Here is a 16,912-nt window from a genome sequence, read left to right as displayed (position 1 = left end):
AGCACTGTACTTTTTAGAGCACTGTTACCATTTAAATATAAATTTAATTTGATGCATCTGACTATTTAACAAAATAGTGTTGTAATTTCACCCCATAAAAATCTACACTGCATGAGGAATATAAAGCCCACTATTTCTAATTTTAATATTCGTCATGTAAAAAAAAGTACCAATACAATAAAAGTATACTACATAGCAAGCATTTATTTATATACATATAGTATTGTAGATAGTGTCTTTAACATATTTTTGAGTATCTTATAAAATAAAAATCCAACGTCCATTAACAAATAAAAAGTGATACAACTCAAACATTCCTCTTGCATAATCACACGTGCAGTATGTTAATTATTCCAGGTCTTCAACATTTGTGCATCCTCATTATCTGCCTTTCTGAAGCGGTATCGTAAAAACATAAATACACCAACAGCACCCACAATTATGCCTAAAACTAAGGTCCCAAATGCTATCCCTACTCTAGGACCTGAAATTAAAAAAAAAAAAAAAGTCAGTTAATTCATCATAACATCTATAAATAAGTAGCCTACTGATATCACTATTGTTTGAAGAGGAAATCTTGTTAACTGAGATCTGTTAAACAATAATGTCTGAGATAAACTTACCAGTGTCGTCTGGACTTCCATTTGACTGGGCAGAACAAGGGACGGTAACCACTGAAAATTGTAAAAATGTACTTATTAACCCACATATGCTAGGCAGTTATTACAAAAGTAATCATTCTTTAGTTATGGGAGGAGCTTACAAATGGTAAAAAAAAGGCTGAAATGTACAGTTTCTTATGGAATTAGATTTTAATCAAAATTATCTTTCCTGTATTCAGTATTAAAATTATATCACGTTTATTTTACTTTACAAAATGTTAACATCATGTTATACAAAATAATGATGTCTTTCTAAATTTATTGGGGCTTAAATAATGATCAAAACTCATTTAGCTAAGATCAGTAATGAATGATTGGATAGATCTGTGCCATGTTTTCTGCAACAAAATACATCATCATCATCTCCCGTTTGTGCCCAAGACACATGGGGCAGATGAAGAACAGTTCATCTGCTTCAGGGACCTCATCATATGAATTGATAGCATGGTCAGCACTATACCCAGCCACCTATTTTTCCCTAACGTGAGTTAGGTACCCATCAGAGCTGGGTGGACAGGGACATTCCACAGATTTGAACTCGAGACTCTGATGTTAGACGTACAAGTCATGTCTTTGAAAATGAGACAGCACTAGTTTTAACAATACACATATATAGCCTAGCTATTCATAAATACTGAAATAAATGAAGCTCAAAAACTATAATGGTTTTTGCATAAACCTGAATTACATGTCTTAATTGGTATTTAAAAGTTTTCAATAAACTCAATTTGACACTTCAATTAAATATCCCAGACATAAAATTAATAGTTACTCTTCATGACATAGTGTGAAAAATTGTAGAACAGCCACTATGTGACATGATCCTTACATACTAGGTAAAATAGCACTGCTGTAAACAGATTTTTATGCTTGCAGAATGGTAGGTAAACCATTTACAACCATTTACCTGATGATGTTACAGCACTTTTTGTGGTAGACGTGGTGGTGCTCTGTTTTGTGGTACTGGCTGTAGTGCTGGGAGTCTGAGTACTGGTACTACTTGTTACTGAAATTTTACAAGTGAAAATGAACATTTGTTTAAGAAATCAGCTTAAAAAAAGACTCGGTTTCACAAATTAAAGTATGATAAAAATTATTGAAATAATCATGCATGAAATTTAAATATACTGAAGATACATGTAGGCTCCCTATTCAAATAAGTGTAAAAAGTATTTTCTTTACCTAAAACCCTGCTTGTACTTGGGTTGGCAATAGGCATAGGGTTGGCTCCTGTTTTAAATATGATGGACATTAAAAGATATACTTATAATAATTATAATACTTATATAATACTTATATCTGAGGAGTGAATACAATAATTTTATAATAAATATTCTGTATACTAAAAAATAAAAAATTCAATTTCTATGCAATTGCCTATTAACTATTGAATTTTACTCATTAATAATATCGTTGTAATTTTATTTATTAATTATTGCAATTTTATTTAATATTTAGAAATACTTAAAGTAACTCTGTACTTTGCTTGTATGTGGTTAACTTACTTGTGTAAAGAGAACACACATCACTGCTTTGTATAACCCCAGGGTTTTGCGTTGGGTCCACTGTGGTGAAGGAGCATTGGGTATCCCCCCTTTGGCCCTGGCAAACTGTGAAGGCAGCACACAAGGGGAGACCAACACCTGTTGAACACAGCTGGGCGCATTCATCAACACTTTGTACATTGGCCACAGATTCAGCAGGTACTTGAAGTGTTTTGAACTGACGAGGTATGTAGTCAAATAAATAGTTACCTGAAAAAAACACATGGTAATGTAATGTAGGCTATTTTTTATATCTATAGAATTTATGTTTTAGATGGTATATAATATAATTTTTTTATCTTCTTTTGAATTTGCCTCAGACATGTAATTTACAAGTAATGTTTTTAATTTATAACAAAAGTAGTCATGTGATGTAAACAGTTACCCAAAGATGACAAAAGCTAATTTTATATAGTCCTAACAAAATGTATAAAAAATCATGTATTGATTACAATACAAATAAAATAAAGTATACATTTATTCATAAATTTAAAGCAGTTAATTTTTATGAAGTTGTTGTATTGTTTATTAGGCTAAAGTACATATTTCTTAAAATTTTGTGCCCAACAAAGAAGGGGAAGTAACTCGTACAAAAACTTTTTTTCCCAGTAAAATAAAAGTAATAAAACAGTGAAATTACGCAATCCTCTTAAAACTAAAAAAAAGGTAAGTATTTGTTAGGTAATCCCATCTTTAATGTTTATATCCAACAAAAAAACCAACTTACGAGAGTAATGTTGACAGTTTGAGCTCTGCTGCATGCCTGCAGCACCTGCGTCGTATCTGTGCAGCTTCCTCAGGAAACAGTTGCCATCTGTGCAGGTTTCAAAAGACTCGCAGGCAAAATCCAGGTTGGTGGTGCAGGCCCTGGCACACATTTCATCACCGTTGACATTTGGCAGAACCTTGTCAGCACTGGCTATAATAACTGTGGCGTCAAACTTTGTGTAGTCGTGTGTGTAGAGAACTGCAAGGATAATAAATAGATTTTCTGTTTAAAAAGTAGGGGTGGGTGTGGTCGATTCGGTAAAGCTCATGGTTGCTAAACTGAAAAGTCTTGAGTTCCAACCCTCGGGCAGATAAACCTCATCAGCTGTGGACAGCCACTCTTCTAGGAGAGACAACTTTAAAATCAAACAATGCTGCCTTGTAGTTGTAGTTTGTTCTTGGTTGGATACTCAAATTAAGAACGAAGAAGAAAGAAGTTGAAAAAGTTAAATTTTTTATTGGTTTGAAATAGCCTATCATACAATATAAAAGTTGACTCAATTTTCTTAAATTTTATAAGACAAAATAAAAACTCTTTTTCGATCTAACATCCAAATGGGGATAAATAAAATGAGTTATTTTTAAAAGTTTTAAGCAATTTATAAATTTGTTACAAAAATAAAGTAATGACAAGTATCAACTTGTCCCTCATGTTTGCCTAACCTTACTGGCCACACAATTATAGTGGAGATAAAAACATTGTCATGTGTGAAAACTTGTAATTTTACTAGACATCTGTATATTTATGTATAAAAAAATTGTGCTGACCCCATAATGTGCCTTAAAATACCAACTGTAGCTTTATAAAAAAACAATGGTTTGACCTACTGGAGTAGACACTGGTGTCCTGGGACCTGTTGAGCACAGTTTGAGGACTCCTTAAAATAACAACTTTAACTAAATAAAGAAACAATGGTTTGACCTACTGGAGTAGACACTGGTGTCCTGGGACCTGTTGAGCACAGTTTGAGGACTCCTTAAAATACCAACTATAACTAAATAAAAAAACAATGTTTTGACCTACTGGAGTAGACACTGGTGTCCTGGGACCTGTTGAGCACAGTTTGAGGACTCCTTAGAATACCAACTATAACTAAATAAAAAAACAATGTTTTGACCTACTGGAGTAGACACTGGTGTCCTGGGACCTGTTGAGCACAGTTTGAGGACTCCTTAAAATACCAACTATAGCTTTATAAAAAAAAACCAATGGTTTGACCTACTAGAGTAGACACTGGTGTCTTGGGACCTGTTGAGCACAGTTTGAGGACTCCTTAAAATACCAACTATAACTAAATAAAAAAACCAATGGTTTGACCTACTGGAGTAGACACTGGTGTCCTGGGACCTGTTGAGCACAGTTTGAGGACTCCTTAAAATACCAACTATAGCTTTATAAAAAAAAAACCAATGGTTTGACCTACTAGAGTAGACACTGGTGTCTTGGGACCTGTTGAGCACAGTTTGAGGACTCCTTAAAATACCAACTATAACTAAATAAAAAAACCAATGGTTTGACCTACTGGAGTAGACACTGGTGTCCTGGGACCTGTTGAGCACAGTTTGAGGACTCCTTAAAATACCAACTATAGCTTTATAAAAAAAAACCAATGGTTTGACCTACTAGAGTAGACACTGGTGTCTTGGGACCTGTTGAGCACAGTTTGAGGACTCCTTAAAATACCAACTATAACTAAATAAAAAAACCAATGGTTTGACCTACTGGAGTAGACACTGGTGTCCTGGGACCTGTTGAGCACAGTTTGAGGACTCCTTAAAATACCAACTATAGCTTTATAAAAAAAAAACCAATGGTTTGACCTACTAGAGTAGACACTGGTGTCTTGGGACCTGTTGAGCACAGTTTGAGGACTCCTTAAAATACCAACTATAACTAAATAAAAAAACCAATGGTTTGACCTACTGGAGTAGACACTGGTGTCCTGGGACCTGTTGAGCACAGTTTGAGGACTCCTTAAAATACCAACTATAACTAAATAAAGAAACAATGGTTTGACCTACTGGAGTAGACACTGGTGTCCTGGGACCTGTTGAGCACAGTTTGAGGACTCCTTAAAATACCAACTATAACTAAATAAAAAAACCAATGGTTTGACCTACTGGAGTAGACACTGGTGTCCTGGGACCTGTTGAGCACAGTTTGAGGACTCCTTAAAATACCAACTATAACTAAATAAAGAAACAATGGTTTGACCTACTGGAGTAGACACTGGTGTCTTGGGACCTGTTGAGCACAGTTTGAGGACTGCTGACCATGTCTAACCCCATGGTGTGCCTTAAAATACCAACTATAACTAAATAAAGAACCAATGGTTTGACCTACTGGAGTAGACACTGGTGTCCTGGGACCTGTTTAGCACAGTTTGAGGATTGCTGACCATGTCTGGGTGGTTGGAACTCTCCCTACACAGGCCTGTGGTGAACTGGTAGTCAAAGGACTCACAGGTGAAGGTGTTCTCCTGTAGAGGTAGGGCACAGGTTAAACAGGTGACACAGGGTCAGGTTAAACAAGTGACTCAAGCATCACTGGAGTCATGTTATACAAGTGATACAGGGTCATGTTATACAGGTGACACAGGGTCATGTTATACAGGTGATACAGGGTCATGTTATACAGGTGATACAGGGTCATGTTATACAGGTGATACAGGGTCATGTTATACAGGTGATACAGGGTCATGTTATACAGGTGATACAGGGTCATGTTATACAGGTGACACAGGGTCATGTTATACAGGTGATACAGGGTCATGTTATACAGGTGACACAGGGTCTTGTTATACAGGTGACACAGGGTCTTGTTATACAGGTGACACAGGGTCATGTTATACAGGTGATACAGGGTCATGTTATACAGGTGATACAGGGTCATGTTATACAGGTGACACAGGGTCATGTTATACAGGTGATACAGGGTCATGTTATACAGGTGATACAGGGTCATGTTATACAGGTGATACAGGGTCATGTTATACGGGTGACACAGGGTCATGTTATACAGGTGACACAGGGTCGTGTTCAACCAGTGACTCAAGCATCACTAGAGTCATGTTATACAGGTGATACAGGGGGGGGGGGGGGTCAGGTTATACAGGTGACTCATGCATCACAGGGGTCATGTTATACAGGTGCCCTCATCAATAAGGGTCATGTCATACAGGTGACTCAGGGTCATGTTAAACCTTCCTTCAACTTTAACATGTAAGGTAAGTTATCCTTGATCCCTATTGCAATGATGTTGGGTATGGCTAATAGATAACAACCATAAAATATAGGCCTATGTTTTGTCAAATAATTAAAAAAAATATTTGCATGTAATAATTTCTTAAATGATTTTGCATCAACCCCCAACAATAATAATCAGATCGATATTTGCGAGATAATTTGAGAATGTTACAAAAATGGCTTTTAATTACAAAAAAATGACAACTACCCCATGAGAAAAGACAAATCACAAGGTGCTCATATGTAAGCACGTGATAGACACATGACAAAGTGCTCACCTGTAAGCACATGACAAAGTGCTCACCTGTAAGCACATGATACACAAAGTGCTCGCCTGTAAGAACATGACAAAGTGCTCGCCTGTAAGCACATGACAAAGTGCTCATGTGTAAGCACATGATACACAAAGTGCTCACCTATAAGCACATGACAAAGTGCTCACCTGTAAGCACATGAGAAAGTGCTCACTTGTAAGCACATGACAAAGTGCTCACCTGTAAGCACATGATAGACACATTACAAAGTGCTCACCTGTAAGCACATGATACACAAAGTGCTCACCTATAAGCACATGACAAAGTGCTCACCTGTAAGCACATGAGAAAGTGCTCACTTGTAAGCATATGACAAAGTGCTCACCTGTAAGCACATGATAGACACATTACAAAGTGCTCACCTGTAAGCACATGACAGTGCTCACCTGTAAGCACATGATACACATAGTGCTCACCTGTAAGCACATGACAAAGTGCTCACCTGTAAGCACATGACAAAGTGCTCACCTGTAAGCACATGACAGACACACCACAAAGTGCTCACCTGTAAGCACATGATAGACACATGACAAAGTGCTCACCTGTAAGCACATGACAGAAACACCACAAAGTGCTCACCTGTAAGCACATGATAGACACATGACAAAGTGCTCACCTGTAAGCACATGACAGACACACCACAAAGTGCTCACCTGTAAGCACATGACTAAGTGCTCATCTGCAAGCACATGACAGACACATCACAAAGTGCTCACCTGTAAGCACATAATAGCACAGTCTGTCAGGCTGACCATGGTGTGTGTTGTATTCACAAAACTGTTCACAAATCTGGCATTGGGGGTGATGGCAAATTTCTTCAGGGAACTTCCTGTTTCACAAGTAAAACAACTTTGGTGGGGGAATAATTTAACATTTTTTTGTGTTAAAGATCCTATTTATAGTTTTTTAATTACATGTGTCAACATAGTGACGTAGTTTACCTGCGGCACTGTCTGGATCAGTTGACCTCAACAGGTCATCACGGATATCAGTGGCCGTGTAGGTTTTAGACATGTTCTGTTGGTTACAAAATAGCAATGTAATCAGTTGACACAGTATAAAGACTTTTGAAAAATATTATATAGAACTGCCTGTTCTAGAGGCATAGCAACACATCATAGATTTGTATATCTTTCTTCGGGACATTAGGCAAAGCACACAATTATTATAAAGGGGGAAAAGTAGGAAGGGGGGTGGGGAGGGTTTTGTGAAGTTACTTTGAGTTAAGAGCTGAAAATTATAGCTCTGGCTTTTTATGAAAATGAGAGTGGTTATACTATAGGCCCAGATGTAGAGCGCTAAACTGAAAACCCAAAAGTATGGAGTTCGAATCTGGGTTAAAGTCAATAGAATGTCCCTGAGTCCGCCCAACTATGATAGGAACCCAGTAGCGTAGCGAGGGGGGGGGACATATGTCCCCGGGCGCCGACCTTAGGGGGGGGCGCCAAATTGAAACTTTGAAGGGGGGGGGGGGGTGCAAATGAAAAGTTCAAGGGGGGGGGAGTGCAAATCGAAAGTTTGAGGGGGGGGGGGTGCAAATGAAAAGTTCGAGGGGGGGGGGGGGTGCAAATCGAAAATTTGCTCCCAAGGGGGCGCCAAATTGAAAGTATGTCCCCGGGCGCCGGGAAGGGTCGCTACGCCTCTGTAGGAACCTAACTCATGTTAGGAAAACAACGGCGGTTGGGCATAATGCTGACCACATTATCCCCTTTTGTATGTCGAGTTTATTGAAACAGATGAACTCTACTTCATCTGTCCTATGTGTCTTGGACACAAGAGGTCATCCCTAAATGACGTCACACTCGTAGGGGGAGGGGGTCCGTAATTTTGTGACGATCTGTGATGAGGGGGAGGGGGGGGGGGGTTCAGATGTTGCGACGTCACATTTTTGCATTATAAAAAAGCAATGTTAGAAAACGAATTTTAGACGTTATTTCGCGTTTTAGATAACTGTTTTAATAAATTGTAATAGTTTAGACAAGATTTTGGAAAAAATATCGATGTTTTAAAAAAATTCAACTGCAATTTTGAAGGGGGTTGTAGGTTGAGGTGTGACGTCATTTTAGGGGGGGGGGGGGTCTGGCTTTTTGTGACGACGTGTGACGGAGGGGAGGGGGGAGGTAAAAATCGTCAAAAAAGCGTGACGTCATTTATGGATGACCCCCAAACGGGAAAAGGTGATAATATTAGCGAGAGAAATCTAAAAGGCGAAAGAATTAAAATCCAGCAGCTTAAGCGATCACTCACTATAAAAACACACCATTACGACAAGAAACACAACGAGACAAGATGCCGGGCGGTTTCATAAAAGTTTAAAGGTCAAACAAATAAACGTGTTCATCTCATGTCGACATAAGCTGCATTAAAAAAAAAATAAAAACCCACGAATCTTGTGAAGATGCTGACATTATTTTAGGCGCGTCTAAATCAAACTGTCGGGGTAAGACTTGAACTGTGGTGTTGTTGTGCTCGTTTTTATTCCCACGTTTTCTTTAACTTGCTTTCGCCTCTGTTTGTTTGTTTTTCCAATCAAATCTTGCGATCGAAATTTCTGGCACTTCCCAGTTAGCTAGCGCGCTGAAATTTTCAGGGAAGCTTTCTTTTGGATGACCATAGAATATTCAATTGTTATTATTACTAAATTGATCAATGGAAACATTTTATTGAGCATTTTAGACCGCTATATAATCTATATATATAATTCTCCTCTGCGAGCCATTAGAAAAAAAACGAGCGACGCGTACCTCGCGCGCAGTGAAGCGAACGATCCCACGTCGCCACAGGCTTAGGGGCAGATAATTTAGTTTGAACAGAGTTTAAACTTACAGGAGGTAGGCCAGTTTGGCGGAGACGATATGGTCGAGTGGTTGGGCACACGATTGCTATCCCACTCGACTCGGGTTCAAATCTTTGTGTTCTAGTCAGTAACGTATTCACACAACGTGTTTTTTACGAGTTGTCTTTTTACGAGACTTTAATGCTATACAACTTTTACGAGATTTTAATGCAAACAAACAGACAAAGACTAAAAAGTAGAAAATAATAATCATTAAAAAAGTTTAAAAAAACCCACGTTTTCTGATTGAACTAAAAAGTAGAAAAATAAATGCTATACATCACAATAATGCAAGCGATCACTCTACTATAAGCGATCAAAAACGTGGGGCGCCGTGATTTTCTTACAGTTTCTAATACTGTTGACTCTCTACAAGCTCCCTAATAAAAGTCAATAGTATTATCTAATCAATAGTAATATAACTTTTACTTCGGCGCCCCACGTTTTTGATCGCTTATAGTAGAGTGATCGCTTGCATTATTGTGATGTATAGCATTTATTTTTCTACTTTTTAGTTCAATCAGAAAACGTGGGTTTTTAAAAACTTTTTTAATGATTATTATTACAGCTGTCGTCAGTTTAATGACGTCATTCACATAGCGGGAGGGAGTTTCTGACATTTGGGAATTAAATTTTAAGATATCTTGGGGGGGGGGGGGGGGGGGCTGCGTCAATTTTTTGCCTTAAAGAAATTGAATGATGAAACATGTCATTGTCATATGATGAAGAGGTGGGGGGGGGGGGGCGGAGGGTTGTTTTGGGCGTGTGGTGGAATATTGAGGCAATGTCAGGGAAAAGAGGGTCACTGTTTGTAATGACGTTTGACGTTGAAGGAGGGGGGGGGGGCTGCTATTTCAAACAGTCGGCGTGGCCTAAGCGGTAGGAGTTCGAATCCGGGTCCGTCAGTAGAACGTCCCAGAGTCCACCCACCTCTGGTGGGTACCTAACTCATGTTAGGGAAAGTAAAGGCGGCTGGTCAAGTGCTGTCCATGCCCTCCCTTCATATGTTGAGGTCAATGGATCACTAAGTCCAAAGATGATTCTTTATATAGTCTATAGGCAGTCCCACAAAACGCACAGTTTAGCTAACTGAGCAACATGATAACAGCAGCGATAGTCGATGTATTAACACAAAGCTTTTTATTTTTATTCTCTCTGACCAATTACTTGACCAGCTAATCAAACAAATTTTCATTCTTCAAAAAAAAATTTAAAAAAAAATAACGATCCTGAATAACGGTTGTCTCGCGAAACTACCACGTCTATCGTCTGCTAAAATTGCTCTAGTCTACCTGATCAGCTGTTTTATACTTATACAAACTAAGTTTATCAAAAACTCATGTTCTATATTTAGCTGACCCGGAATTTTCTGCACCAGCCAATCAGCGTTTTAAGCTATTTTTATCCGCTTTGCGGCTTGATATAAACTAGAAAAACTACGGGCACAGATACAAACCACACAGAACGGTCCAAAGAACAAGGTGTGCTAGAAGAGATTCTATATGCCTTACATTCACACACAGTACATTAAAAAAATGAAGAAATTCTTTTCATGTTTTTCACGGCAAGGTATGTACTCTTAATTTTTTAAAAAAATCAAAGTAGGTCGATCATCTTTAAGTCATTACAGGTCATATTCTGTTCATTTCCCAATTTTACTAACCCTCCCGCAGAGGCGTAGCGACCCCATCCGGCGCCCGGGGACAAACTTTCAATTAGGCGCCCCCCCCATATATTTTTTGATATTTATAATTCAAAATAGCAGCTAAAATGAGTTTATTTTGTCGCCCTTAGAGTCGGCGCCCGGGGACATATGCCACCCCCCCCCCCGCCACTACGCCTCTGCCCCCCGTCCTCTCTTTATCTCTTTCAACTAAATTAATAAGCCTCTACGAAAAATTCACATTTTTATTTCCCCCAACAGACGAGGACGAAGAAGGCCCGAGAAAACTACGCAGGAAGATGGTTATCGTGGGGGACGGCGCATGCGGCAAGACGTGTCTGGTGACCCGCATGACGACCAAAGACTTCGTGGACGTCGGCTACATCCCGACTGTCTTTGAGACGGACGTCATAGACGTCAACACGGGGAAGGAAAACGTCGAGCTTCTCATATTCGACACGGCAGGTAAACATTTCAAGCTTGGAACATTATTCCAGAAGTAATTTTTAAAAGAAGACCCTTTAAAATTATTTAAGGAATAATGATGTATCGTACACATCTGAAGATATTATACTGAAGGTTGTATTACAAGATGCATAAAGGGACATAGTTATTCCAGAAGTAATTTTTAAAAGAAGAAACATCTTCTAAGTATGTAGACAATAATGCTGTATCGTACAGATCTGAATAAATTATGCTGAACGTTGTATTACATGATGCATCAAAGGATATTGGTTATTAATGTTGTAATTATTTTTGCTAACTATTTTCCCTTCTTAAAATAACATGTTGGATTGTTTTTATCCTCAGGTCAAGAAGACTACGACCGCCTCCGCCCCTTCTCATACGACGATGTCAACGTTGTCCTCATCTGCTTCTCCCTAGCCGACCCGGACTCTCTGATGAACGTCCAGGTCAACTGGTCGCCGGAGATACGTCACTACTGCGGCAACGCGCCCATCATTTTAGTCGGCAACAAAAAAGACCTCCGCGACGCCGAGTCAAAATCGTCATCTACAAGAGCGTCCGTGTCATCGTTAGGGGACGCAACCAAACCAAACTCAGGTGATAAAAATAATTCAGCGGTTACCGCCCCTGAATCGCCATCTGACAGTTCGAAGCCAATCTTTAAAGTCAACGCCCCAGTGAAACACAGCGAAGGCGCGCTTGTGGCTATTAGAATAGGCGCTCTGGCCTACTTCGAGACGTCTGCTTTAACGGGGGACAATGTGGAAGAACTTCTGCTGGCCACAACCAAGGCCGCAGTGCTGGGAACACGTAAATCTAAAAAATTTAAACCTTTCGCAGAGACCCTCAAAAGTTGGAAGTCTCTCAATGCTTTAGTCAAAGCTGAAGAAAAGAATTAATTTTTTTTCCAACCTGACTGAAAAAAACGTTACCCTAAGATGGCAGCAAAGTGGCAGAAATGCCAGCAATAAATTAATTATCTACCAGGGTAATCACTCCATGAAAAAACTTCTAGTCAAGGCTGCAAAACCCAGGATCCTCCATCAGTTTTTGACTGTATTTACTTTACTTCAACTGGCTCAATTGGGTCTAATAGGGTACTTCACTTTTATTTTACTTAATTGATTGTATTTTTTAGAAATTAAAAATAAATGAAATTAAATAATAATACAAATCTTTTTGTGCTTAGAAAGGGGTGTAGCTGTTAAAAAGGTTAGGGGACATAGCATTGTAAGTATCCTTTAACATGAAGACAACTGTCCAAAGAAACTCATGTTCTAAATAATATTTTTTTTGTAACATATTTATCTGATGTTGCGACAGACAGTTGCTTTTTTTTTGACATATTTAGTTTGTTAATTACCACATGTCTTTCAAACTTATTATTGCTAGCTTTTAACGAACTTTTTTCAGAGAGTGTAGTTGTTCAATAACATTCTGAGAATGTTGTAAAAAAGTTTTATTGTTCTGCGATGTTCTGAGAATGTTATAAAAAAGTATTATTGTTCTGTGATGTTCTGAGAATGAAAGAAGTTGTGAGTAAAGAAGGTTTAAGTCTGTTTAATAGAAAAGAGAATTTTTAGTTGATGAATTATTTCATTAAATTAAATATTACTGTGATAATGTTTTGTGAAAAATTTGACCATTTATTTATGTGAAACATTGACAATTTTTTTTACAATAATAAAACAATTTTTAATAATACACTCTTTGTTTTTTTATTAGCAGAAGTTTTAAAATGTATTAACTGATAGCTATATTGAAGTTTAAAGCCATCTTAATATTTTTAAACTTATTTATACACTGCATGCCAAAATTAAAATATCAGGACAGTATAATATATTATGGTCCAAATAATATGTCCAAATTTTCAAAATAATTAAGTTTTTAAAGTAAAATTACACAATTATAATCCAGCCTTTATTTATGATAATACATCAATTGTTTTGTTCAATAAGTCCTCTGCATTGCATATCTCTATGAGCACAATCCATTGATGACCATAGAATAGCCAAGTTTCGCATATGGTGTGCATTTAGCCTTGAACTTTATTTTTAATGACTATTTAGATTCTATTAGTACCAGATTTGAATTTTTATAAGAATGGAACCAAAGATATAATTCTAATTGCATCAGATTCTGGATTGGTTAAAGTTTTTAAGAGAATAGAGACTTTATTCAGATTTTATTGATGTTATTCAGGTTTGGTGAAAATTTATTAATGAGTTTGAGACTTACCTGTGGCAGATCAATACGAACTTGGAAAAGATTGTCGTACACGCTGTCAGTAATCATCAGGTACATCGAAGCAACATCCACAGATGGGTAAGACACATTCTCTGAACCTGGAAAACACAATTTTTATTAAAAATTAAGTAAATATTATGGCTCCATAGTCCAAATAAACTTTTGGATGATTGTGCATTGGAAATCCAAGCATAAAGGTTGGGCCCTAAGATGAGAAGAGCCAGGTTTCACCCATGTATCAGGCCCCCCTCTCTTCACACAGCTGATGGACACAAGAAAAGTAAGTGATAAATTACATCAAAATAAAAAATAAAAAAGATGAATCTTTAAGATTCACCTAATATTAAACAACTTCATTTGCCTTATAATTTATAGCATATACAAGCTGTTTCAAATACACAATAATTTATATTAGGAGAAAAATAACTTTGTGAAAATGTTTAGGTGTGTTAATAATTATGTGGAGATATTTACAGAATTATTCTGTAGTTCTGCCTTACAGCATAATAGTCTGAGAGAATAAAAAACTGGATGCCACTCATGCTGGCCAAAGAACTAAGAGTAAAATGGGCAGCTGCTGCTTAAACTATCTGATAGGCACTTTACTGCATGTAATAGGCAACTTTTGAAAATATTAGCTACTTATGTAAACAAAAAAATGTGCACACAAATTTTAAGTAAATATACCCTTTCATAACACTATCTTTACAAAAGTAAATATTTTAATTCCTTGATAAAACTATCTTTACAAAAGTAAATTTAATCCTTTGATAAAACTATCTTAACAAAAGTAAATTTAATCCTTTGATAAAACTATCTTTACAAAAGTAAATTTAATCCTTTGATAAAACTATCTTTACAAAAGTAAATTTAATCCTTTGATAAAACTATCCTTACAAAAGTAAATTTACCTGTTTCACTACACTATCTTTACAAAAGAAAATTTAAAGAAATGAAAGAGAAAACACAACTAACGTGAGTAGTGCACACAGGGCTTGTCTATGTTTGAGTTCAAAGGGTTGCCTTCACTCTCCTTGTGCCTCTGTCCCAGCAGACATGCAGTTGTTATGATGTCATCGCACCAGTCGAAGCTGTTGCAGGGGGTGGGACTTGAAGCGCAGGCGGCTGCGCAGTCTTGTGGGTTGTCAGCGTAGAAGCTGGAGGCCGATGTGTTGTGGCCAACTTTCATTACAGGCCTGAACAGATCTTGGGGGGTAAGAATGATATTCAGAAAGTTAAAAAGTAGAATTGTAGATATCAAGACTAAGGAAATAATTCTTTTATAAATTAAATCATGTTTAAAATTATTCAAATAAACAAAATCAATATTTTCAATCTATTTAAAATTAAGTTAAATTAACATTTAGCTAGACTATTTTTCTAGATTTTGATTTTTAAATTTTAAAAACTGATATCTGAGAATCCTAAAAAAAAAAGCAAGGACACAATAATCATGCCAATATTTTGGTTTTAACATTGTATAGCTTGTGTTTTTACTTTGACTGTTTAACCATATACCTCGCTGAACCAACCAAGTTGCTGTATTTTGCTTAGCTATAAAATAATCAGTAATGAACAAATGGTGGTAAGTTATTTATTGGTGCAGTTACCAGTACTCACCAATAGGTGGTTTTTTCTTAACTGAGTAGCTACCAGTACTGACAAAAAGGTGGTATTTATCTTAACCTATTAACTACCAGTACTGACCAAATGTGGTATTTTTCTTAGCTGTGTAGCTACCAGTACTGACCAAAAGGAGGTACTTTGCCAAGGGCTGTAACTGTCAGGTAGACGCTGCTATCGTCATAGTCCACAGACGCTCGCTGAAACCTGATGGGGGATGTCATGGTCAGCTCTCCTAGCATGACCAGAGCAGTGTTGAGGAAACTGCTGGAGGCCTGGTCCAGTGTTGGGTGGTACGACTCTGGTTGGACAAACACAGTCACATGACATCAGTTAAGGTAACGATAAACACAGTCACATGACATCAGTTAGGGTAACGATAAACACAGTCACATGACATCAGTTAGGGTAACAATAAACACAATCACATGACATCAGTTAGGGTAATGATAAACACAATTACATGACATCAGTTAGGGTAACGATAAACACAATCACATGACATCAGTTAGGGTAACTTCTTATTCATTCTAAATTGTATTGTTGGAAGGGATTTCCTCCAACACAATTAAGTATTACGTGGCAAAATGTTATGCACCAAATAGGCAATTGACTCAGATTTCAGCTTGCTCTTTATAGCATTTGTTGATACAAGAACAAACTACAAGGCAGGAGTTCATTGATGTTGAAGTTTTCACTCTGAGATGGGTTGCTGTCCCCATCTATTGAGCTTCAAATGCCCAGAGATTCGAACACGGGACTTTTCGGTTTAGCAAACATGAGCTTTACCGACTTGACCACACTAACCCCAATTAGGATAGCAATAAACACAATCTCACTACATCAGTTACATTACAATAGCTGATACAGATATTAATAGATATTTCTAATAACAAGATCTGAATCAATATTTAAATTAAAAAAGTTACATCCTTGGAACTAGACTTAAAACAACCTACAATCCCATTTGGTACAAATCTTGCTGTTAAAGTCTAAATGGTGAACCTAAGTTCTAATTTTTTTTTAAATTCCACCCACACCGCTAGATCTTATAAAAGGTTTATTCTATCCCCCAAAAATAAATCTATTGAGTTGGAAATTTTTCTATTATGTTTTTTTTTTAAGAAATACAAAACTACACATTCTCAAAATCTCCAACTAACACACAATGACACAGTATAAAAAATGTCACCCCCCCCTCTTCTCTCACGCACATCCCCAAGTGAGCAACATTATGTGTACAAAAGCATCAACATTAAAAACAACTGCTTAGAATAAACAAATATCCAAGGAATGTGGGTTTTAGAAAAAGTTGTAAGTAAAACAATAGTCAATTCTTATTGAAAACCTTAAGATTTAAATTGCATTTCTTAAGAAAAATACTTACGATCTTTGAAAATAATCATAAAAGTGTGCCTTTGACTAGGCTCGTAGCAGCTGGAAGTATCAAAGTGGCTCAGGGTGTAGTGTTGATCATTGAAATCATAAAAGTTGAAAGCCATATACAAATTGGTCTGAAATTTGAGTTGTACAATCATAAT

General features: G+C 37.2%; 2 protein-coding genes and 1 long non-coding RNA gene across 3 annotated transcripts; 1 reads left to right on the top strand and 2 right to left on the bottom strand.

Annotated features, from left to right (window-relative positions):
• Positions 1-184: 184 nt before the first annotated feature.
• Positions 185-697, bottom strand: LOC131952332 (uncharacterized). The gene is made up of 2 exons (XR_009388527.1): positions 624-697; positions 185-484 (listed from the first exon to the last, which is right to left on the bottom strand). It is a non-coding gene; the product is annotated as an uncharacterized LOC131952332 (long non-coding RNA).
• Positions 698-1,536: 839 nt separating this feature from the next.
• Positions 1,537-16,879, bottom strand: LOC131952330 (uncharacterized). Its single transcript, XM_059314947.1, has 11 exons — positions 16,759-16,879; positions 15,499-15,672; positions 14,724-14,954; positions 13,740-13,846; positions 7,476-7,551; positions 7,251-7,363; positions 5,319-5,454; positions 2,934-3,173; positions 2,168-2,416; positions 1,845-1,892; positions 1,537-1,668 (listed from the first exon to the last, which is right to left on the bottom strand). The coding sequence occupies exons 1-11, from the start codon at positions 16,871-16,873 to the stop codon at positions 1,556-1,558; spliced, it is 1,602 nt and encodes a 533-aa protein (XP_059170930.1). The 5' UTR covers positions 16,874-16,879; the 3' UTR covers positions 1,537-1,555.
• Positions 10,831-12,420, top strand: LOC131952331 (ras-like GTP-binding protein rhoA). The gene is made up of 3 exons (XM_059314948.1): positions 10,831-10,939; positions 11,295-11,498; positions 11,844-12,420. Exons 1-3 carry the CDS (start codon positions 10,873-10,875, stop codon positions 12,398-12,400), a joined length of 828 nt encoding a protein of 275 aa, XP_059170931.1. The 5' UTR covers positions 10,831-10,872; the 3' UTR covers positions 12,401-12,420.
• Positions 16,880-16,912: the final 33 nt, after the last annotated feature.

This window comes from Physella acuta, unplaced genomic scaffold (genome assembly GCF_028476545.2).
Source record: "Physella acuta isolate Inbredline_101_S28 unplaced genomic scaffold, ASM2847654v3 ptg000866l, whole genome shotgun sequence".
Classification (NCBI taxonomy): domain Eukaryota; kingdom Metazoa; phylum Mollusca; class Gastropoda; family Physidae; genus Physella; species Physella acuta.
The sequence above is the reverse complement of the archived record's forward strand: the minus strand, read 5'-3'. Positions and strand labels throughout refer to the sequence as shown.

Coding starts and splice junctions, on each gene's coding strand:
- LOC131952331 (XM_059314948.1), top strand. CDS start 10,873: ATGCCTTACATTCACACACAGTACATTAAAAAAATGAAGAAATTCTTT. Junction 10,940..11,294: donor TTCATGTTTTTCACGGCAAG/GTATGTACTCTT, acceptor TTCCCCCAACAG/ACGAGGACGAAGAAGGCCCG. Junction 11,499..11,843: donor TCTCATATTCGACACGGCAG/GTAAACATTTCA, acceptor TTTTATCCTCAG/GTCAAGAAGACTACGACCGC.
- LOC131952330 (XM_059314947.1), bottom strand. CDS start 16,873: ATGGCTTTCAACTTTTATGATTTCAATGATCAACACTACACCCTGAGC. Junction 7,552..13,739: donor TTCGTATTGATCTGCCACAG/GTAAGTCTCAAA, acceptor TGTAACCAACAG/AACATGTCTAAAACCTACAC. Junction 1,893..2,167: donor TGTGTGTTCTCTTTACACAA/GTAAGTTAACCA, acceptor TATTTAAAACAG/GAGCCAACCCTATGCCTATT.